At 47.3% G+C, this 23,920-nt stretch overlaps 1 protein-coding gene across 4 annotated transcripts in view; it reads right to left on the reverse strand.

The window, feature by feature from the left end:
- Positions 1–1,057: 1,057 nt before the first annotated feature.
- kndc1 (kinase non-catalytic C-lobe domain containing 1) overlaps positions 1,058–23,920 on the reverse strand; it is a 33,037-nt gene continuing 10,174 nt past the window's right edge. For 3 of the 4 annotated variants that reach the window (XM_030379328.1, XM_030379327.1, XM_030379330.1), the window contains 26 exons: positions 23,396–23,545; positions 21,440–21,557; positions 20,371–21,137; positions 20,037–20,151; positions 19,681–19,752; positions 18,987–19,321; positions 18,383–18,460; positions 17,876–17,966; positions 16,908–17,106; positions 16,035–16,795; positions 15,647–15,785; positions 13,836–14,083; positions 12,137–12,591; positions 10,599–10,692; positions 10,387–10,484; positions 9,828–10,018; positions 8,941–9,051; positions 8,244–8,388; positions 7,933–8,088; positions 6,350–6,550; positions 5,790–5,872; positions 5,121–5,277; positions 3,864–3,986; positions 3,518–3,577; positions 2,883–3,040; positions 1,058–1,338 (listed from right to left, as the gene is read on the reverse strand). In XM_030379328.1, the coding sequence (XP_030235188.1) occupies positions 1,107–1,338; positions 2,883–3,040; positions 3,518–3,577; positions 3,864–3,986; positions 5,121–5,277; positions 5,790–5,872; positions 6,350–6,550; positions 7,933–8,088; positions 8,244–8,388; positions 8,941–9,051; positions 9,828–10,018; positions 10,387–10,484; positions 10,599–10,692; positions 12,137–12,591; positions 13,836–14,083; positions 15,647–15,785; positions 16,035–16,795; positions 16,908–17,106; positions 17,876–17,966; positions 18,383–18,460; positions 18,987–19,321; positions 19,681–19,752; positions 20,037–20,151; positions 20,371–21,137; positions 21,440–21,557; positions 23,396–23,545 (5,337 nt within the window). In that variant the 3' untranslated portion in view covers positions 1,058–1,106. The remainder of the gene's footprint in view (positions 1,339–2,882; positions 3,041–3,517; positions 3,578–3,863; positions 3,987–5,120; positions 5,278–5,789; positions 5,873–6,349; positions 6,551–7,932; positions 8,089–8,243; positions 8,389–8,940; positions 9,052–9,827; positions 10,019–10,386; positions 10,485–10,598; positions 10,693–12,136; positions 12,592–13,835; positions 14,084–15,646; positions 15,786–16,034; positions 16,796–16,907; positions 17,107–17,875; positions 17,967–18,382; positions 18,461–18,986; positions 19,322–19,680; positions 19,753–20,036; positions 20,152–20,370; positions 21,138–21,439; positions 21,558–23,395; positions 23,546–23,920) is intronic. The other variant, XM_030379329.1, reaches the window with a different exon arrangement.

Genomic DNA, 23,920 nt, shown 5'->3' on the forward strand with positions numbered 1-23,920 from the left:
TAATGTCAACACAAAAAAGATTTATTTGGTCAAATGGAAAGTTTGCAAGATATTTGTGGCTCGATTAAAGTTGGTGTGACTGTTAATGTTCATTGTTTCATTGAATAGGGTGAAAGAAGAAAAATAGCAAAGACTTACGGACATAGACACTTCTTCCACATTGAATAACTATCTTAAACCTGCACATTTGCATTTAAGCCATAACCTTTGCTCAAACTGAAATATTGAACCATGCACCTCTAACACTTTTATGCACCGACAACTTTTTTATTTCAGTCAATTTGGTTTGTGGACCAAAAGCAGAATACATTTTAAACAATGGTGATGGCTGGTTTTTAATTGTTGCAAAGTGCTTTTGAATTTCATAGCAAACTATTCACAACACATACATTTGTCACAAACCATATCTTATTTAAAACTATCTCTAAGAATGTTATTGTGATGGGTAGACACAACTTTTTATTGTAGCAAGGGAGGCAGGAAAAGGCTGTCCTGACTGTCTCCAGGCAGATATGCCCCGTCTTGGGATCACACTGAGGGCTTTATTGGCGTTCCCATTGTGTTTTGGGTGCGTCTGTTTGTCAGTTTCACAGGCCCGAAGCCAAACGTCTATTCGCCATGCTATGCATTGATCAAGATACGTTTTTATTGCTGATGTATGAAACGACCAAAACAGCCAGTGCTTTTTGCCTGCTCACAAGGGTTGCCTCAAATTTACATAACATAAACACATCTTCTTTCAGGGGCCATAGACTCCCGTCGGTGAGCCAAAGCACATCAAAACAAGTAAGATCCATCCGTATGATATCTTCTTAGGAACCCACTTACATTAAGCGGATGCAAGTCCGGAGGAGGTAAACAACCCACTGAGCATGTGCAGTCACTTCTAAACGCTACACTCTGCCTTTCATGTGTTTCACACAGTGGAAAAACACTGATGCCCTCCAACTGTATCAAGAATGAAGACAGCGACAAGGAAATCATGGGATTAATGCCTACACGCCTCTTCACAGGAGGTCACAGGGGGGTGGCGGTGAAAGAAGGGGGGGGGGGGGGGGGGGGGGGGGGGGGGCTGGAAGAGGAGGAGGAGAAGGCGAAGAGGGCGGTCATTGGAAGTTTCCCCGGACCCTTCGTAGCGTCTCCTGGATGTGGCGCACGTGCCGCTGGGCGGAGGGCTGCTGGAAGTTGGCGTCGTTGTCGGCGGCGAGGAGGTGCAGGTCGCAGCCACTGAGGTGTTGGATGCGGCGGCGCAGGTAGCCCTGCAGCTGGCGCTCGGGGCTGTAGGGGTACACCGACTCCTGGAAGGCCTGCACCTGGCTCACCACCCTGGCTATGCTCCTGGGGACCCAGGGGGGGGGGGGGCACAGGGGAGAGGGGGCAGAGACATTATAGGGGTGAGTGTGTTGTGTGTGGGGGTATGAATGCGTGGTGTGTACGCCCTTTTGCCCTTTTCCTCCATGTGCCTTTGTGAGTGTTTTTATAAATGAATCATGTAGATTTTTGTTCAAATGCTCCCTGTTTGAGTGTGAGTGTGCGCAAGTGTAAGCACACTCACACTGTGTGTGCATGCGTGCGTGTGTTTGTGTTTGTGTGCTCTAAAGGTCACCCATGACCCATGAGGCGATGACATCAAGAGGACACAGTATGTTAAAGAACACACAAAGAGAACAGAAAGAGCAGAATAATGAGGAAACCACGACAGACAAGGTGGAACCTCAAAGCCAAGGCCAGGACAAGACAAGTCAAGTTTAATATCTATACTACACTAAACCATCCATATTCTCCAGCGCTGTGAGGACTGCGCCCCTCCTCTGCAGCAACAGCAGCGTATGCCCGCAGTATGCGCCCGGGCTTCAGAGACCCTGGGAAGGCAGTATTCTGTGCAGCCACCGGCTGCGTGGGCACACCTTTGCCCCTGCTCCACCCACTGACCCAAGCATCTGGCTACAAGCACGTGGCTCCCTGCCACTGGCCCTCAGGTCTCCTTTCCAATCAAGTATTCCATGAGCACCATCTGCTGCAGTGCCTGCCACCGCCATGGAAACCCAAATTCAACAGCTGTGTCATTACCGTCCAACCACCACTTGCCTTGACCCCCAGCAGCTGGTCGGCCATATTGGCCTGGTGCAAAAAACCAAGGAAGGGCACCAGTGGAAAGTGTCCACGTCGAGACTTGGCCGACTTTGACAGGCGGTTGGGGGAATGGGTAGTGTGTGTGTGTGTGTGTGTGTGTGTGTGTGTGTGTGTGTGTGTGTGTGTGTGTGTGTGTGTGTGTGTGTGTGTGTGTGTGTGTGTGTGTGGGAGGGACAGCTTATTTGCAGTGGATTGATAAGGCTTGGATGCTTTGTCTGTTAAACAGGGGTACTGTTGAAACCAGCAGTGGACAGAAGCCTGGGCGGAGCCAAGATACAGGCTGGCTCTCCCTCAGTGAGGGTCAGAATGGTGGGAACGACCCCCCTGACCCTGGCACTGTCTCCTGTCCAACACATTGTCATATGCATTTTGCTGTGGTGATATATTAGTTATTAGCTTGTTTGATGCACCGTTTCACTTTTTATGCCTAGTGTGTTGAGAGTTTGACAGTGTGACGGTATTCTAGACTCTTCTTTTGTGTGGTTTTGTTAACTATTTATTTTGTAATTAAGCAGACACTTTAACCAAAAGGTGGCTAATTCAGATGCATTTCTTTGAGGAACATTTAGGTGATAGCAATCTTGCTGAAAGGAGGCCCACAGGTTAGACTGGGGACATTAAGGTTCAAACGCTGTACCTTTGCGCTGGTAGTGGAACACCCTAGCCACAAGATTTCCTTTCCTGCTCCCAAAATGTTATTTTTAACCTTATCCAACTCAGCTATGTTTGCCCCCCCGCTCTTAGCTCACCTGAGCTTGGTCCACTTGTAGGCTCCAGTGGCCAGGGTGAAGGCTCCTATCTCCAGCTGCTGCACGTGCATGGCCAGGATGCGGGCCGACGGCAGGGTCCCTCCCCTCCGAGCCTGCTCTCCCCCCATCAGACACAGGTCATCGCTCTTCAGGAACACCTGGCCGGGTAAAAGACGTTCATATACAGCACGCAAAAATGCTGAAGTCTGGAAGCGGCTTTTCTTAAGGATCTGGGTCTGGGTTTTGGTTCATAAAGGCACTGTTGATCAAGGATATTGACAAGAAGCAGCACAGATTCTTTACCTTTACTAAACACAGGCTGACAAGGAAGGGTTGTTTTGCAGCTTCAGAGTGGTGGGAATGTTTGCTATTTCTGTCTTTCATTGTGAAGATGAGATGTTCAGATCCATAAACACACACAAAATGCTGCGGGTCATGGCGGAAACACTGCTGAGGTGGGGTTTTGCTGTGGTTTGTTTGGCACACATTCACAAACACGCTCATGCACACACGCGCGCACTCAAAAAGACCCACAACAAACAAACAAGACACACACAAACACTCACACATGCACAAAGATAAGATCCTTGGCAGTGCAACTGCAAACACACAAACAGGAAGTTGTCCATACAGACCTGCACGGCTCGCAGCTCCTCCATGACCTCACACACCTTGGAGGACAGATGTTTCCACGCCTGGCAGCAGGGGGAACAGGACACAGGCTCGGACTCGTATTTATTTAACATTATCGACTCATTAATTGGAAGATTGTGTTAGATTATGTTTTAATTTTTTTCTCTCCTTCACTCTCTACCACCTAATTGGAATACATCAACGCTAATGCGCATTCTCATTTTGCTAAAGTAATTAAATACCATACAGGTCCAAACGCAGCAGCTAGATGATAACATTCAGCTAGAGGGCTGGATGAATAATTACTTATTATCACACACTCAAACAGCTTATTAGCCGGGATCTTACCGGTAATTGCCTGACAATCACGTTCTCCAGGCCGGCGAGGACTTGCATGGCGGTGGCAAAGTCGCGCGACTCGTAGCAGTGTTTCCCGATCAGCAGGAACTTGGTCATCACGGCCGCCTGCGCCTGCACGCCACAGCACCAGGCATGGCGGTCAGGACCACAATAACGCTTAAGGAATGCACAAAGGCCTGATATCCCCGGGGATAGGAGGCTGTGAGAGCTCACTAGCTGGCCATCTCATTATGGCCGCTTGGGTGTGAGGACGTTGGCTCAACACAATGTTTTTGTTTCGGTAAATAATTAGGCTCATGCTCTCCCCCATTCGGCTCATTCTTTAGATTGGAGTCTTGTCTGTCTATTGAAACATCCCTCACATTCCTGCATGGTGTCATTTCAGTGAGATATCTCCCCCATGACCCTGGATCACTCACTCACTATGCACATTACTTACCATTCAGCCACTTACTCTAACAACATCTCTTATTCTATTCACATGGATTGTCTATCCCTTATTGTTTCAAAGTGGGGCCATCCACTTTACAAGTCGACACCTCCACATCTCAGTTTCCAATTCTGTAAATTGTTTAGATTGTATTTCACTCTGGCTGAATAAAGCAATTGCCAACAGTTGACAGTTGTAAGACTGCTAGGGTAATGTAGCAGAATTGACAGATCACTTAGAAATCCGTAGCGGCGCCAGACATCATAACACAGAAAGCGATGGAAATCACTCGTCCTTGGATATATTTGTAATTTTTATGGCCTAAAATACACACATCTATGAGTGTATGTGTTGTATACCTAAATGTGAATCAATAGAGAAACCGATTGGTAAGACATCAGTGGACAGTGAGTGACATTCTCTCTCAGCTCAGCGGTGCGGCGCTCTCTCTCCCTTGCACTCTCTCTCTCTCTCTCTCTCCCTTGCACTCTCTCTCTCTCTCTCTCTCTCTCTCTCTCTCTCTCTCTCTCTCTCTCTCTCTCTCTCTCTCTCTCTCTCTCTCTCTCTCTCTCTCTCTCTCTCTCTCTCTCTCTCTCTCTCTCTCATATGCACTCTTGCTTTCCGTCGGCTGTTTTGCTCAACTAACTAGGCTCTGCTGCGCGGCTTTGATTCAAACTTTGCATCAAAACCCAGACCCTCTCTCTCTCTCTCTCTCTCTCTCTCTCTCTCTCTCTCTCTCTCTCTCTCTCTCTCTCTCTCCCCCCCCCCCCCCCCCCCACAGCAGAATGGTTCTTATCTGCAGGATCATCTCTTACCTTGAAAGAGTCACTGCTGACTATTTCAGCAGCGATCCAGTCAGAGACACTGTCGGCATAAGCCAGCAACCTCTGGAGGAAGCCGTCTGACGGTGAGGTCTCCTCACCCGCAAATAGACTACTGCCCTCTGCTGGTGTGACAAGGCGACACACGTTCCTTTTGGGTAGGGAAAACGTTACAAAAATGAAATACTTACAAGTGTCCACGGATATTATACACTACCCTGTTCATTTCAGATGAGCAGGCCAATTTGGAGATAATACATTTATAATCTTGATGTTTTTATTTTATTCAATTTTGTCTTTGATTAGGATGTGATAACCCATCCATTCAATGTCTCCTATCATTGGTCAAGTTGGCATTACAGCCAATTGATGCAATAACAAGATTACATTAGACAGAATTATGAACCATTTTGTCATTACAAATTATGTGCTATGAATATAATATCGATAATAATGTTATTGAGGTTCTGCCCAGCAACTGATCATCTAAATCTACATTATATGCCAGAACATTAGCGATTCAAATGAGTCAAGCACAGTTAATTAAATACTCAAAGGACTTTTAAGAAAAAACTTAAAGGAGATGAACAACAACCTACAATAATATATATAAAATCAATATCGATCGGAAATGTCGATGTTTTGGCTGTGTGCTGTTCTTACTTGTTGGGACTCAAAGCATAATCCCTGACCCCTTTTGCTCTGGAGTTAAGGAAGTGAACCGGATGACAGCCAAGGAAAACCTCCTGCACAAAATAAAAAAAAAGTGCGTTGCTGTCACAAATGTGTTACCATGGAAGCCAGTATCAACCAAATCCAGAGATGCATAGATGCACGTCTCCCTCTGGTGGCCAATAGTGGGAATAACAAGACAAGTGTGTTTGATCGTCCATGGGTAAATACATGTGTGTGTGTGTGTGTGTGTGTGTGTGTGTGTGTCTTGTGTGCGTGCGTGTGTGTGTGTGCGTGCGTGTGTGTGTGTGTGTGTGTGTGTGTGTGTGCGTGCGTGCGTGCAGGTGCGGCAGTAGCAGATATGCATGCACATCCAAACGTTCATTCAACAGTTGAATCCATGCTTACTGTACATTGCTCCCCAGATGTTTATCTTCACCCATAACAACGTGTTTACGTCAACGTTTCGATCCCACCCAGACTTTGGCGCCGAGCCGAATGAGACCTTAAGATTGTCCTGGTGTTTCCGCCCAGACGGCTCTACTCTGTACCTGCTGCAGCAGGGTGAGCTGCTGGGCTGTGCTCTGGGCGCTGCAGGGGCTCAAGCTGAAGGGCAGCTCCTGGCTCCGCGGGAAGCCAGAGGAGGGGTCGCTGCTGAGCAGGGACCCGTAGCTGGGCATGGGCAGGACGGCCGCGATGCAGAAGGCCTTCTCCTGGGGCTCCACCACCCTGGAGATCCTCCAGGTACAGTGCTGAAGAGGGACATACACAGGAACACTGGGTCGAGACCGACTCTATGCAGGAGTACACACACGTCAAATGTGAAACGACACTGTACACTCAGACCAGCGACATAACCGTACTTAAAGGGGACATTTTATGAAAACAACACTTTTCCTGGGATTTGGGGTGTTGTTTAGGGTCTCTGGGGCTCCCACACGCATACAAGCTTTGAAAAAAGTCTATGCATGATCTTTTTGAGTGAGATATGCAAACGAGCAAGTCAGTTTCGGCGCGCCCTCCTATATAGGAAAGGGGCACATTTTAATATTATCTCCCACTTCCCCAACCCCCTCCAATCAGAGCATTGCTAAGATTTTGAGGACCAGCATTTCAGAAGCAGGGATATGCCGGCGGGGGGAGCTCGGCAGCTCAGCTCCGGGAGTACAATCCCTTTCTCCTCCATGTCGCGGTACAATATGGACTTCAGAGAGTCAAGGCCAAAGTTCCTTGCCCCCAATTCTTCTCAACCATGGCAGAGATAACACCCACTACGAGTCTTTACTTGTTGTGGAAGTACCAGAGACGTCAGACGCAGTCTTTATGAATCACAATAACATCCGAGGCGCACATAGCTTTTGGCCGTGATATAAAATATAATATTATATAAATACCTATAAATTATATATTAGTATTATTTTATGATATTATAATAGATAGATATAGAGCTCCAGCAGTCCGCAAACGGAAACAATCACTTCTCCTTCATGCTGTGGTTCACTCTGACAGCTCATTGGTCAATGGGCAGCAGCTCATTTGCATTAAAGCTAGAGACACCAGAAACAGCGCATTCTGAAGGGACTGAAACAGAGGTAGTTGAGATATTCCTTCCTAAAAGCTATTTCCAACAAAAAGCTTCAAAAACATGTTTTCCGGAACACATATACTATGTTTACTTGTTGGGAAACACCATAATATGTCTCCTTGAAATAAATGTTAAGAAACAACCAACTCAGTGCCTGAGATTTCCGCTGCCACTATTTTTAGCAAGATATATATTGTTTCTATTTCTTCGGACAAATGTACATATTGTTTGATGCTTTAGATAAAAGTGTCTGCTAAATGCACTAATTGTTAATGTAAGAGATTGCAATAAAACATGTCTCATCTGAGATGGTGCTGTTTCTGATGTTAGATGCTCGGTCACACTTGAAATGGTTAAATATTAAAAGAGAATAAGAGTCACGTAATGAAGTACAGCAGTTAACTTTGTTTTTCAAGCATGTGTTTACCGAATATGTAGATATGTCATGTGTATGTCCATTTTGAATGTTATGAAGGTAAGTTGCTGCTAGTAGGGAACATAGTTTGAAACAAAGATATGTTTAAGTTTCCACGAAGAAATAAAACTGACCCTTTTCTCTGCATCCTCAAATGATGAGTGCATCGAGAACGAGTCATTATCTTGGTCAGGGCTGATTGGACTATCACTTCCTTGGCTCCGCCGCTTCCTTGGGGGGCTGTGGAGGGTTGCCAATAAGGTCTCCCCTCTGCTGTCCACAGGAACCACCTTGTGGAGTCACAACGATTAGGCTGTGTGAGTGGAGGCGGAACATATTCCAAACAAATGTCCCCAAACTAGGCCTTCCATCACAATGAATTGATGTACATTCAAAGCTATTTTAAAGCCTGTACCTTCTGATTGATAATGAGCTTAACAATCACCTCAGCATTGAGGAAGTTCTCCAGTGTTGTCAGAATGCTAGAGCTCAGGGTCCAGTCCACCAGTTTGCAGTCTATGAGCCAGGCCTCCAACAGGTCCAGGGTCCGGTGGAGGACCTTCATGTTGCTCCCTGATATGTCTGGGCCTCTTCGGACACAGAGAGATACAGGAAATGAATGAATCAGCATCTAGCAAAATTTGTTTTTCCTTCATTAACTTAAAGGGATGGATAGGCTCTATGTTAACTGCTTTGAGAGGAACTGAAGGAATAGCCTCTGAAAAAGTAATGTATTATCTATTTTAAATTTTCAACACTGCTAAATATTTGATGAGGTTCAAGGAGTTCAGCCACATGATGAATACAAAACGAGATTCGTACGAAAATCGTTTGCCCTTCTCCATTGGATATTTACGCTGCCGTAATAGACACACCTGTTTTTTTATCCGCAGTAACAGGCAGTGAATCCATTTCCCCGTGATATTCGTTGTACCTTATGCCTCTCATGAATGTTGTTTCAAGGGGACACATGTATGCCAATGCCCAGCTCCAAAAGTAAATGAGTATTAATGAGTATTTAATAACCAAACAAATCCATATTTCAATAAATACAAGTTGCTGGCCTTTTGCAGGGGCAGTAGCATTGGAAGAGGGTGGCTGTAGTTGATCAAGTATTGATTAGGCGGTAGCTTCATCAGTACCTCGCGGCGGCGATGAAGCGGTCCATGAGGAACCGGAGGAGCTGCTCGCTGGTGCAGAAGTAGCGGTAGGTGTAGAGGAGCTGCTGGATGTAGCCGTTCAGGGCCGCGTCTCTGCAAGCAACAAGCCAGTCAGGCGGAACCCAAATAAGCCACGTTTCATCATTTAACCATGTTCTACTGTAAAGAGAAAGTACGTTAGAAACCCTGGGGCTTGCAACGAATGCTGCAGCAAACAGCAGAATAAAACATGGATGCAATTTGCTATGTCTAAAATAATGAAACATACCGATATGATAGAAATAATAATAATAATAAATTAGATTTCTATAGCACCTTTCATAGTACCCAAGGTCGCTTAACTAAAAGGGGAGGGGGAAAAAAGGAGGGGGGGGGGGGGGTAGGTGGCAAAGGACTTGTTGAAAATGAATGTTTTGTGGTGCTTTTTGAACTGGGGCAGGGATGGGGCAGAGTGGATGTGGAGTGGTAGGATTTTCCAGAGTGTGGGAGCGTTGGCAGAGAGTGCCCTGGCTGTCCCCAAAGGTCTGCAATCTGGTTCGGGGGATTGCCAGCAGGTCCTTGTCAGAGGACCGCAGGGAGCGTGACTGAGTGTAGGGGTGGAGGAGATCTGTGAGGTATTGGGCAGAGAGTCCATGGAGAGATTGGTAGGAGAGCAGGAGGATTTTGTAGGTGATGCGTGACTTGACCGGTAACCAGCTGTAACTATAGCTGGTTATAGATGAGATACTGATATAATCAATATTACTTCTATTAATAAAACTCATAATAATGATATAAATGACCGTTTGTGACACTCTGGTCCCAGAGGGTTGGACCACGATGTTAACTCAGGATATGTCGTCTGTGTGGTGGATCGTGGCGGTCAGTACCGAGCATAGAGGTGGGCCATGAGCCCCTTGGGGGAGCCGGCCTGCAGAGTGCTCCGGCCCCGGCCCGTCTGCGGCCCGAAGCTGAGGACCGCCGGGTCGCCGGGGTCAGGCCGCTCCAAGGCGCCGAGGTGGTGGTCAGCCAGCGCTGGCAGCAGAGCCACCTCCAGGCCCCACTGGTCCACCTGCAGCACCTGCAGGAGGAAGGACAACAACACGGAGGTGAGGATGATGATAATGATGTTGACGATGATGGTGTTGAAGGTGAGGATGATGATGGGGATGGGGATGGGGATGGTGATGATGATGATGATGATGATGATGATGATGATGATGATGATGATGATGGTGTGATGATTTTGAAGGTGGTGGTGATTATGGTGATGATCGTGATGATGATGATGATGATGATGATGATGATGATGATGATGATGATGATGACAATGATGATGTGGTGATTATTATTATCACTTTGATAACCACAAGTTGTCATACCATAGAAAATAGAAAAGGAAAATACTGACAGTATAATAGAAACAAAAAGCTGATGGTATTTAAGTACCTTTAGATATTTCTTCACAGAATATAGGAACTCCACTTTGGATCTGAGTTCTTCAAGCTGGGTGCTCACTCTACCCAGCATCAGTTTGGACTCCGAACCTTTAACAGGTGAGAACATATCAGTCATTCTGTCCTTCCAGATATACATCTCTTGTTTGCGCCTACCGTGAAAGTACCTTGAAAATAAACGCTAAAAAAAGAAATAGTGAGTACCTTTCTTTTTCCGGTCTTGTTGCAGGAGCTTCTGGTAGAAGTTCCTGGTTTTCTTCAGATGTCTATTCTCAATGACCAACTGCTGCTGCAGCTCCTGTAACACCCCCACCACAGGACAGGTTATACTGGCCATAAAACCAGCTCCTTTATAGGTTAACACCACCACAAGCAGGCCCGCCGCTCCCTCTACGCAGAGTACGCAGAGTGCGTAGGGCACCGCCTACCTGGGGGGGGGCACCAAAAAATTAAGGTTTAAAAAAAAAGAAAAAAAAAAAAGAAATTACATATTGAATTATTATAATATATTAATTAGTGATGAAGAGGCCCACCGTTGTGTTTTTTCTTAATTGTGTAACCTATCACCCTGGGCCGGTGTCCCTAATGGCTTCAAGACCAGCTCCTCTATAGAGTAACACCACCACTACAGGTAAGGTCATACTGGCCTTAAGACTCCTGTATAGAGTAACACCACCACTACAGGTAAGGTCATACTGGCCTTAAGACTCCTGTATAGAGTAACACCACCACTACAGGTAAGGTCATACTGGCCTTAAGACTCCTGTATAGAGTAACACCAACATAGGTAAGCTCATACTGGCGTTCAGACCAACTGTAGCAACAGCCTGAAACAAGCTAACTGCTCCTGCTAATCCTGCTTTACTAGGACCCGATCAAACAATATAGTTCATCGGATACAGAGGCATTGTGCTCAGGGTTATTTTCCCGCTGGCCGCTGGATAAGTGGTGGGAAAGAGCCCATCACCGCCTTTAGCAGTGTGCTTCAAAGCACTTACGCACAGGAAGAGTTCATTAGTATTCTTTTGCGAATGGTAATAACCTCTCCTGCCGACGGGGTTAATTCAACGTATTAATATTCAGGAAAATAATGCAGCAATTACCCTGCAAAGTAAAGTAAGTTTCCCCTCAATCTTCCTATTTAGCCCGTAGCGTGATAGTTGACCTACTTTTAAAAGAGATACATATATAATGTATATAACGGTTAAATCTAGATATAAATGGAAGGCAAAGGGCAGAGTAGAAGATTAATATTCAAATGAATTGGCTTGTCTGACATTGACCAACTTAACACTGCCAATTCCAACCAGTGGTTTCAGTCGACTTTATATTTGTGCATTTATGAGCACGTGGACATTTTAAATATCTTTATGGAATTTCGAATAAATGGCAGAAGCCAAGATGTGATATTTAAGTTCCTAATGTGAATTCGATTCATAACCTCCATCATCCATCAGTAAAATTTGATATTCAAATGTGACTAAATGTGAGTGAAAAATTAAATTACTTTCTACATCCCACACTTTTTTACATCCTGGTCAATGCTAGGAATGCTGAGAATGCATTTTAGCTGAGATTGATATTGATGGGTTTTGCAGGCTTACATTTAATGCACTTTAAAGCCCAGCTAAAGCCAGTCCACCCAACCCCACAGCAGAGCGATAAGGTCAGTGATGACTAATCCTCCCCCCTCCTCCCCCGCTCCCTCTCTCCTGCTCTCCGCCGTGTGCAGATTCACCGACCTGCGCTTTCACGTCCAGACACGCCGACCCTGAGTGCTGTCCCAGGCTCTGGGCGTAGCGCACCACCTCCGTGCCGAAGTAGTCCTCCCCGTAGTACGCCAGCGCCCAGGACGGGTCGGCCCCGGGGCCGAGGTCCGGGCCCGGCCCCGTGTCCCAGCCTCCGCCCGGAGACGGGCGCCGCTCGGCAGAGGAGCCCAGAGAGCCGCTGTCGTCCTCCATGTCGTCTGGGCAGCCGGGACTGCTGCTCAGCTCCTCGCCACTGCCCCCGTTGCCGCTGCCCTCGCCGCCCCCACCGCCCTCGCCGCCCTCGCCGCCCCCGCTGCCCCCGCCGCCCCCGTGCCGCCCCGAGGGAGAGCGGTCTTCAGAGGCAGGGCTTTCATGGCCGCCCCCCGCCGAACGCTCCTCTCCCTGGGTGACCTCCATCTCCTCGGGGAGCCCGCCCCCGGCACCCACCTCTGGACCGGGGGAGGGGAGAGAGGGGAGAGAGGGGGAGGAGGGGAGAGAGGGGAGAGAGGGGGAGGAGGGGAGAGAGGAGAGAAAGGGGGAGGAGGGGAGAGAGGGGAGAGAGGGGAGGTTGGGGAGAGAGGGGAGAGAGGGGAGGTTGGGGAGAGAGGGGAGAGAGGGGGAGGAGGGGAGAGAGGGGAGAGAGGGGGAGGAGGGGAGAGAGGGGGAGGAGGGGAGAGAGGGGAGAGAGGGGAGGTTGGGGAGAGAGGGGAGGTTGGGGAGAGAGGGGAGAGAGGGGAGGAGGGGAGAGAGGGGAGAGAAGGGGGGAGGGGAGAGAGGGAAGATCGGAGAGAGAGGGGAGGTTGGGGAGAGAGGGGAGGATGGGGAGAGAGGGGAGAGAGGGGAGAGAAGGGGAGAAGGCAGGATGGGGATAGAGGGGAGAGGGGGAGAGGGGAGGTTAGGGAGAGAGGGGAGAAAGGGGAGGATGGGGAGGAGGGGAGGGGAGAAAAAACAACAATATATAGAGAAAATGAAAATATTCTAATGGGGGTTAAGTTAAGGAGGAAGGTATGCAGCCTTGATGGTGAAGGACAAACAAATTGGGGAAAAATAAGGCCCTAAGAATGTACTTACTGTTTGAAAATGTGATAAAAAGAGAAATGTATTACTTTCTACATTACACACTTATATTTTGCACCCTGGTGAATGCTAAGAATGTTGAAAATACATTTTTAGTTGAAAATGAAATTGATGGGGATGCTATTTTACATATATAACACCCTGCTGTTTTGAAGGTACAACACCTCTACCAGTAGGTGTTGTACCTCCAAAACAGCAGAGTGTTGCTACGCAGAGTGTTGCAACGAGTAGCAAGAAGTTATTTTCTGAGGGAGCAAAAAATCTGTAGCTCCTATTAGCAAAATATTGTTTTCAGATGATTGTCATTTTTCGAAATTTTCACTTGTATTTATTCGAGATTGTCCTTGACGTGGGCCTTTCAGAGTTTCCATGAATACACTCCAGGACTAAGAGGAATCTTTTGAAGGAATCCCTCCCAGCATGCCTTGGACTCCTCTGAATGTTCTACAAATCTTTACAACCCCCTCCAGCTGCCAATCACCCTGCTCAGATTAACTGCAAGAGACGGCCTTGTGTCATAACACCACTGCTGCACACTCAATCCACAGACAATCAACCAGAATATCACACACACATATTAACATTACATACAACAGAGTTTGCATTATTCCCTTACCTGAACATGTATAGTCCGGAAGTTCTTCTGACGTTTCTTCGAGGTCTTGATACATTGGTCCGGTGACCTGAGGACTGGACGTGGTGGTCCCCGTTCCTCTGGATCGTTCCTGAGCAGCGGGGCCGCTGAAGTGAAGGTTCCCGTTCAGATCCAAAAAGTGGCGCAGGTGGGGGTCTCTCGCCCCCCTTGTCTGGACGGCGGGACTGACGGGTGAGATGGAGGCGGATGGTAGAGTCCCATTAGAGCCCCTACATGGAGAGAGAGAGCGAGAGAGGGAGAAACACATTCAAGATCACGTGTTAATATATGTTAATACACTCACACACCCCCACATCCACACATCCAAACACACACACACACACACACACACACACACACACACACACACACACACACACACACACACACACACACACACACACACACACACACACACACACACACACAGGACTATCAGTGGACACACACACCAAAAAACTCATAACCATAAAAGCGCCCAATGACGTGACAGTTAATAAAAACGGCATATAAAAGACTGTTTTATAAAACAGTCCAGAACTCTTTCTGCACCCAAAACCAGGGAGACAGGCGTCGAAACTTGAAAGATCTTCAGAGTGGAGCAACAGTCTTCAGAATAGCCTGTTGGTTTGGCAGAGAAGACAGAAGTGTTGAGTCATGCCGTGTTAGGGGCAGACATCCAGGCAGGCATGAGTACTAAACAAACACTTCAAGCCATCCTTAGACTCTCAGTCTGCCCGTCCATCAGAACCTCTCTCTGGGAGCTACTGTCATGTTTCAAGACCAAGCAGCGCAGGACAAGTAGACGGAGAAGAAGGAAAAGCAAACCAGCCATGATAGAAGTGTCTTGTTCGTCTCGGTGGATGGATGAAGGCGTCTCGACGGCGCGTCCCAAAGCGTCCGCGGGGTTTTAAAAGCGCATGTTCTCGTATCCTGCTGTTGTGGTTCTCTGTCTTATGTAACCCTCCCCCACCCCTCTCTATCGGTCTCTCTCTCTCTCTGTGCTGCACTTATGTATCCCTTCATACATACGTAAGCCTTCATCTCGATGATAATGTTGGGAGGGCCTCACATGTGCCCTTTGCACCTCTCCTCAAACCCGTTCACGCCTTCCACAAAGCAAGAATGCTGTAACCATGGGAACCGCTTCTACTTTAGTTGGTATTGAAGTGCGTGGCACCTGAATGCTGATTTTAATGGTGCACATATGACGTGTGTGTGTGTGAGGTGGGAGGAGGAAGGGCTACCTTTCCTAACGTAAATTAAGACAATCAGACATTTTAGCTTATTTTGAGGAGACCTTGGGGTCAAGTTTTGGCTCCATGACTACCATCCATACCTTGGACAAATTGTGTGTGTGTGTGTGTGTGTGTGTGTGTGTGTGTGTGTGTGTGTGTGTGTGTGTGTGTGTGTGTGTGTGTGTGTGTGTGTGTGTGTGTGTGTGTGCGTGTGTGTGTGTGTGTGTGTGTGTGTGTGTGTGTGTGTGTACCATGGTCACATCCAATCACTATAGGATCAGTAATTGTTACAGATAAATGAGACACATTTTGTACGTTCATCTCTCTTTAAATGATGAGCTTCTAATGTAGGGTTACATACATTATGTATTATTACATACCTTATGCATTAGATAAATAGTACACATAATAATAGCAACAAATGTATACAAAATAACCAAAGTATCCAACGCTAATGGATAAGCCTGTAATTAAAATGAAATACAAGATACAAACCAGCCCTTCATTGTCAGTGTATTTTCTTTTAGAAAAATAGACAGATTGAGTTGTACTCACAGTTTTGCTGGGCTGGAGCTCACTAAGCAGTGTAAAAGCCCTAGCAAGTCTTCTTCCCAGTATAGATCGCTGAACCTTTCTCTGACCAGAGTGGCAAAGGACTGGTACTGCAGGTCCTTCAAGGAGAAGATGTACTCCCCTCCAAGGTAGGAACAGAAACAAATAAATATTCGAGCCATAAAATCAGCTAATAAGGCAGCTTCAGGAAGCCACAATTGTGTTAATAATATCTGTCAGGTATAGTAGTTCTGAATAAAAACAGGATAAAAATGGTTAATTGTAAACAGATTTCAGATTTGATCAAATCCTAAACAGATTCCTTTAGCGACACACTAGAAACACATTATGAATATGTAACATAAAAGGGACATAATTGCCCTAAAGTTACCTATGCCCATGGCCAACCCCTCTTGGCTGTTCTCCATGCAGCCCTCGTGGTCAGACTCTCCCTTCAGCAGGTCTATCACCTCTCGCAGGGCAGGGTGAAGGTAGCGGCCAAGCTCTGGTGGTTCTCCATCCACCTCCTTGGCGGACCAAACCAGGGGGCCCAATGACCCAGGTGGATCCCCCAGACACCCATCGCTGTCCTGGCTTCCGGATCCAGCGTGCTCCCTTTGTCCATCAGAAGGACCCAAATTCTGGAAGTCAGGGAGGCAGCTTTGTGGTTGTAGACCAACAGAACCAGTCAAACCATTGACTGACTGAGACTTGGTGGATTTGGAATAGATGGTTTGTTGTTCCCGGGTTGAGCCCAGATACAACTCGGTGGATTGGGTTGTGTTTGACGCTGGAGTCGGGTACCTGACGGGTACCAGTGTTAGATGTCCGTTGGTGAGATCCTGACATAGCAGGTAATTCTTAAAGCGGTTGAGGTGAGCAGAAGCAGAGGCGACAGGAAGTGAGACTATTGTTCTGTGCTGGGAGGTATCAGAGCGAGCAGAGATAGGGTTTAAAAGTGGGCCTTGGCTGGAGGACTGTCCCCGGCTTATCATCCTGGCTGTTCCATCAGCGTGTCCATCAGGCACAACGGCAACGTCGAGATGCGTCACAAAGGTTTGCGTAAGCGATGAGTTGTCACGGCGTGAGGTGAAAACAAAGCCTCCTTCCTGCTTTGGTTGAGGGACCACCCAACTAGCCAAGTCCACAGTTCTGTCAAGACCAAAAACATCACATTATCAAGCAGACTTTGATTGTCACGTATTTGTATGTACAGAATACAGTTCTACAGTTTCTTCTCAAAATAGTATTAATACCCCCCTACCCGTCCATAGCAGCTCCAGGCTTTGAGGTCCCCTCCTCCTCTGAGCGTTCTTCCTGGGTCAGGATGATGGGGCTGAAGTGTGTTGCGCTAGAAGTGAAGGCCTCTGGGAGTTGGAGTTGCAGCATGCTGGTTGGGTAGCTGTGGGGAACAGGGCCATGTACAGGAGCCAGTCGGCTCTCAGTGGCCAGTGGCACAAAGCCTACGCACAGTTACAGCCATGCCACTCACAACGTCCACCGTGTAGTCTCATGCATCATGCACGAGAAAACATTTAAAGCACTGTTTCATTCATGAACAACACTTAAATCATGCTTATGAGACACAAATGTTTAGGGTTTTCCTTTTAAAGAACAAGGCCTATGAACGTCTGTTTTGATATTTGGCAACACAGCCCCTAAAGAAACATTGAAGAAGAAGAAGAAGAAGAAGAAGAAGAAGAAGAAGAAGAAGAAGAAGAAGAAGAAGAAGAAGAAGAAGAAGAAGAAGAAGAAGAAGAAAATATGTCTTGAATGGATCATGTCAGGCATAGTTTCAGGGAAGTTAGATGCTAGGCAGGCAACGTCCACAATAAACCAGTGAATGTGCGGTGCATCCTCCTAGCACACTTCACCCTATAATGCGACAGTAACTTAATAGCACTGTAGCACTGTAGCGAGGGGTTCCGCTGGCCAACTCAATGAGACAGCTCAGTGAGTTGTTTTAATGACTTTCAAGGGAAAACGATGTCAACACTGTCCATCTGTCATTCTCTAGATTTACTATAATGGCGAGCAGGAGAGCGAAACACAAAACATGGTTGTGTTGTTTTAAAGTGAACGTGGGCAATCTCCACAGGATACCAAACGGATGACTGTGGCCTTGTTCTTTAGGGAAACTCCTGATTGTTTGAACACTGAGTGTGTTCAAAGGCATTTCAAGGATTGGATGATGGTAAACGTCGGTAAGTGGAGGAGAGGGAGGGATCTTACCACTGGTGATGTGTGCTGGTGAGTGCTCAGGTGACGTGGGACTGGCCTCCACTTTGATGTGACTCTCTGGGGCAGTTGACTTGAGGTGTTGCTGAACCAGAAAACAAGCACTGACATTCGGACACTTTGATAGTGTTGCGGAGTAGTTAAATAAATAATACATATATAAATAAGGACCCAAAACCAGTAGACCTCAAGTAGAGTACATGGAATTTTACTATTCAGCTTACACGAAACTATTCTGAACTCTGACTCTTTTCCTGCTCTGATAATTACAAAATATGTTAGAACACTAGTGCCATTTATTGGAAAGGTTAAACACAAAAGATAATAATATTATTAATAATATTATTAATAATAGTAATAATAATAATAGCAATAATAATAATAATAATAAATAAAAAAGGTAAAATATACATATAGTACTTCAATTAAGATGGATTAGATGAACCAGGGATGGATGAATATTAAACAAATGAATGATACTAAAGAAGCTTGGAAGTGTACCTGTTGAGTTGCGTCAATCAGCTTGGTCCACACTGTTTCAGCAGTGGTCCCTTGGCGTGATAAGTAGTCACGACAGCTCTGGGGGAAGGTTACGAAACAGTTGAGTTACATAACGTCTATATATTTATAGAAAAACAAATGTATTTACATCCTTGAGTTTTTCTTCAACCACCAAATGACATGTTTATCTAATTGAGCCAGTGTGAAGGGGCTGCCAGAGCTGGGGTACATTCAACACTCAAGTGTTGCACATCTCTAAAATAGATCATAGGGTGCAGATTTATGCAAATGTTTTTAATTTCGCCTTACAATCTGAGATGGAGCACATGTTAAGTCCCTGATTTCCTCCACTAGTGTATTTATATTAATATATACAACTACTATATATCTATACTATTAATACACTCTACATTACCATATAAGTAAGGGATTTAACACAACTATCAGCCCTGCACTTATCAACTTATGCAATACATATAAAGCCAATTTGAAAATAATGACCGATTTCAAATGTGTGTTGTGAGATGTGTTGTTCCGTGTTGTTAAATGTAAAACATGTGAATGAGCGGCGTTTGAGCCTGCTGCTGGAGGAGGACCGCCGCACCTTTTTAGCCATGACAATGGAAGGCCTCTCAATGGGGGTCCTCCTGGCCATCTCCATCAGCAGTCTCTTCAGCTGGCGAGGCATCGCCAGCTTCTGATTGGCCGACAGGCTGAACTTGGCGGTGGCCCACAGAATAGCCGCCACCCCGTAGACACAGGCCTGAGCCGCCACGGAGAGATCAGGAGAACAGAGCATGATCACCAATGTCCTTAAGCTGGGAAAAGGCTGAATGCTGAAAGAGGAGAGTAGTATAGGCCGGAGGAAACGACATGCCTTCTCAGTCATGATCCCGTGGTCTTGAAATTCTGGGGCGAGATAAAACGCATCACAGGAACCTGGAAGAAAGTAACACTAAATTATCAGTGATTTACTTTTTTTTATTAGGTTTGTAAGGTTGCAGCCAAAAAACGAGATTTAATGACAGTGTAGGTAATTTAACAGAGTGAAGCATTGCTGATGAGGTTGTGATGAGCCGACGGGATTGGGTTGAGAGGTAAAAGGACTGAATGGATCACAGACTGGATGCCAGTTGGCAGAGAGGTAGTATGGTCCACCAACACACTACAGGATCAATCTTCATTGAAACGGCTGATGAATCATCGATTTACCATGAAGACACAAATCAATATATATTAAGACAATCTGAGCAAAATCAGGGCAAAAGTCATGATATGTTAGAGAGAAAAACACTTACCAACGTTTTTGGGCTTTAAGAACAGCACTTCTCCCTCACAGCCCACGTAAACTGTGTCCAGACATAAGTATGCTGATATAGAGAGTGAACATGATTTATGTAATCATTATTTAATCATGGGCAATTTGTTCATCATCTCTCTAATGAACCAATAACAAAGACGTGGAAGCATGCAAATAATAATGTAAATGAAATAAATAAATGCAGGCTCATTGACCCTGAGCGTCCGTCTACAGTGCGGCAGCAGGGGAATAATAAAAACAGAGGCAACTACCTAATGAAATAAAAATATGGAAATCCTAATAAATACAGACATTTGCATTTTAAAATAGTGTTGCTGTGGTGTTTGATGTCACCTGGGAAGTCGATGTAGGTCTGGAGCGTGGCCAGGCAGGTGTAGCACAGAGCCCACAGCTCATTGACCCTGAGCCTGCGTCCACAGCGAGGTAGCAGCTCCCTCAGAGAGATCCACTGGTGGGGAAACACAAGCACACAAACAAAAGAAATGCAAGAAAAACACAGAAAACAAATGAGTTCAAAATAAAATTGAATCTATTTCATGCTAAGATTGTGAATCCGCTCTTCTATCTACCGTGCAACAATAAAAAAACAGGACACTGATATGAGATCTTCAGAAAAACCGAACTGTAAACCTAAACTTTGGGCTAAGAAAACAGGAATCTGTCGGACCTCATCTTGGGTTTCCTCATTCAGACACAGCATGCTCTTGGTCATGTGGTTGTTAGGAGCGTAGAGAAGGCGCCCCAGCGATCCTCCGTCGTCGTCGTCATCACCGGGGCTGCGTTCCGCCCTGCGACCCGGCACGGGTGACCCCTCGTCCCCACGGTCGCGCTTCCCCTCGCCCCCACCGCCGTTAGCCATCGGCGCGTCGCTACGACACGTACACTCCCCGGCGCCCTTCTCGCTGTCCTCTGGCGGCGGGCGCCAGTCCGTCGAGGGGTCCTCTGCGTACTCCCAGGACATGGGGTAGCACTCGCAGGACTGGCCCCGGTCCAGCGGCCTCCGGCGGCGGGCCGCACCGCTCCAGGCCGTCCCGCGCCCCGGGGGCTCGTCCTCGTCCGGCCCGATCTCCGTCAGGTCCGACACGGGCACGCTGATGTCCCCGTGGGCGGCCGGCGCCAGCGAGGACGGGGGATTGTTGGAGTCCGGCACGGAGCAGGACCGGTTCAGGACCCCCCGGCTGGAGCGCCCCTGCGGCGGCGGGGGCCCGGACCACCGGGCCATCGGGGCGCTGTCGTCCTCCATGTCGGCCGCCCAGAGGTACGGGTCCCAGGGGTCTTCGCACGCCCGCCGCCGCCGCCATGACGACGACGGCGAGCGGCTGACGCCGTCCGCTGCGTTGTTGACGTCGCTGTCGCCCTCGGAGACGGGGCTCTTGAACGGACTTCTGGTCTCGGCGTGCTGCCACCGCGCCTCCCAGGAGTCGTCGCTGGCACCTGTAGCGGCGCACACACACACACACACACACACACACACACACACACACACTCACACACACACACTCACACACACACACACACACATACACACACACACACACACGACCCACACACACACACACACACACACACACACAGACAAACACACACACACACACACACATCCATACACACACGAGCCACACACACAAACACAGACACACACACACACGCGCACACACAAACACAGTCATGAAGGCTCTACAACTGCACAGCAGCGGTCACCATGGTAACGTGGTGTGTAAGTTCCGTGGGCTGACCGTTGAAGTTGGACACAGACTCTAAGGAGAGGACGCGGCGTCCCACAGAGGACAGCTTGCGACACACAGCGGAGGAGGAGTTGGGGGCCAACTTCTGCTCGGCCTGGGCCAGGATGTCCTGTAGGGGGAGAACACAAACAGAGGCAACATCTTAATTCGGCTGATTATGGGACAACTCAAATAATAAAACACTGGTTTTCTTGCTGAATGCTGCAAAAATCAAAGTGTAAATGAGAAAATGTGTCTCATTAGTGGTATTCTCTAAGCACTTTGGGGGAAAAAACTGCCAGGCTATACAAAACTATTTTAGAGGAGAATAAAACAATGCTTTGCATATGATCGTCACTTCTCTTGAGGCCCCGTCTGCTGCCTACATTAAGAGGATTAACCACATCCTTTAAATCAACCTCCTTTGTTGTCAGTCCAAAAAGCCCATTTTAAAACCAAGGGACCATTGTTGGACCAAGACCATGTTTACATTATGCCATTGTGCAGCCAAACACATTTTGTTTTATGTTCAATCACATACTCTATTCCCCAAACTGTTTAGATTAAAAACAACATGAAAAAAGACAACAAGTAAGCAAACTAATTCTAAACTGCCTGCAAGAGCCCTCTTAGTTGCCCCGACATCTTATTTCCACTTGGTGGTGCTAGAGATCAATAGCTAGGAGCAGCTAAGCAGTTAGAGCAAGTTGTCTGGTGGCAACTGGTGGGTTGCTGATTTGATCCTTAGCTCCTCCTGTCAGGAGTGCCCTTGATCAAGAAACCAAACTCCTAACTTACTTGTGAATACTGAAAGACATTCACTTCTGCTCAGTCCCATAGATCGCAGTGCCCCATTTGTGTACACCATCTCGTTTTAAAGATGCCATGACATGCTATTTTATGGATGCTTTAATATAGGTATTAGTGGGCCACTAACACAGTATTCAAAGACGTTCCCCGAAATTCAGCCGTGGTGCAGAGTTACAGCCACTCCGAGCGAGTCGCACATTGAGCTTCCCCCAAATGCGCTGTTTTGGTGTCTGTAGCTATAATGCAAATGAGGAGTAGCGAGGCGGGTGGGGCCCTGAGCAGCTTGCAGCCACGGTACCATGCGCTCTGTTTAGTGGATGTATCGCAATGGCGAGGCGCACACAGCCTTTAGCCGAGTTCTGTAAACATTCTAGAACACACGGGAGTCCTGGAGCGCTATATCTAAATAATATCATATACATAGATATCTATATCATATAATATATATTATCACAGCCAAAAGCTGTGTGAGCCGATATGATGAATTTCAAACGACCGCTTTGGGTTCTCCGACGTTCCTGGTTCTTCCACGTCCACATCAATCTGAAGTAGACTGAACCGCGACAAGGAGGAGAAAGGGATTGTTGCTGGGCAGCGCTTAGGCACCTCCGCCTCCTGCAGCACCGAGGTGGTGGTCCCTCGGCAGCGGTCCCTCGGCAGCGGGAGGTGGGGCTCAAGCGGGAGACATTCGCGGCCAACAATCCCTTTCTCCTCCATGTCGTGGTTCATTTTCTTGAGGGAGTCAAAGAAAAAGTGCCTTTCCCCCAATTCCTTCTCAACCATGGCTGTAACACACACTTGCGTTACAGTGTGTGTATTCACACACACACACACACACATGTGGGGCTCGCACGGTCGTGTCTCATTGGCGGGCCAAATTCTCTGGGCGGGCCAGGCAGAGTAAGGGGAGGAGCTAAGATGCTATGTGACAAAATATGAAACCACATTCCAAATCAGCACACTTGAGCCTCCGTTTTTTCAAAGGCGAGCAGAACACCTAGTGCTCGTTTTACAACAAACGCAAGTTTTAGCCACTGGGGGACCATAGGCAGGTTAGGGGAACTCATATTTATGTTAGAAGACCTCATAAAGTGAGATTTTCATGCCATGGCACCTTCAAAGAAGAATGTTACATGGGCGGAGCTAGAAAGAGCGTACCTGTGGGCGTGGCCTGTCATCAGGAAGCTCCGCCTGCATCAGCTCCAACATTCGGAGGGCCTCCTCCCCCAGCTCCGCCTGCTGCAACTCCGGCTCGATGACAAAGTCCAGCGCCGCAGAGAGCGTGGAGCCCAGCGAGAACACGTGACCCTGTTGGGGAGAGGGGCTCTGGTCAAATAGACAAAACCAGGAAGTCCGACGTCCTGTCCTAACCACTTTTCCTTCCCCTCGACGTCATGAGGTCAAGGATAGAATACGCTACAACTTAGGAAAAGACAACCACTGGTGCTATCTCAATCTGACTGCCCTTACGCTAGGCTACGTCATTATTATACGATGATGGATGTTATGGTCATGGGTCTGCCATGTTGAACAATGTACCGACGATTGGCCACTACAGGAAAATGGTGCGTCACTTTTAATGTGTCTGCTGCAAGGAATTGGCATTATTTCCTTTCCTTTGGTAGAGGATGGTCCGGTCGACCCTATGCTAAAGGAGATAAGAAGTGATAATTGAAGCACCTT

This window comes from Gadus morhua, chromosome 15 (assembly GCF_902167405.1).
Source record: "Gadus morhua chromosome 15, gadMor3.0, whole genome shotgun sequence".
NCBI classification, from domain to species: Eukaryota; Metazoa; Chordata; class Actinopteri; order Gadiformes; family Gadidae; genus Gadus; species Gadus morhua.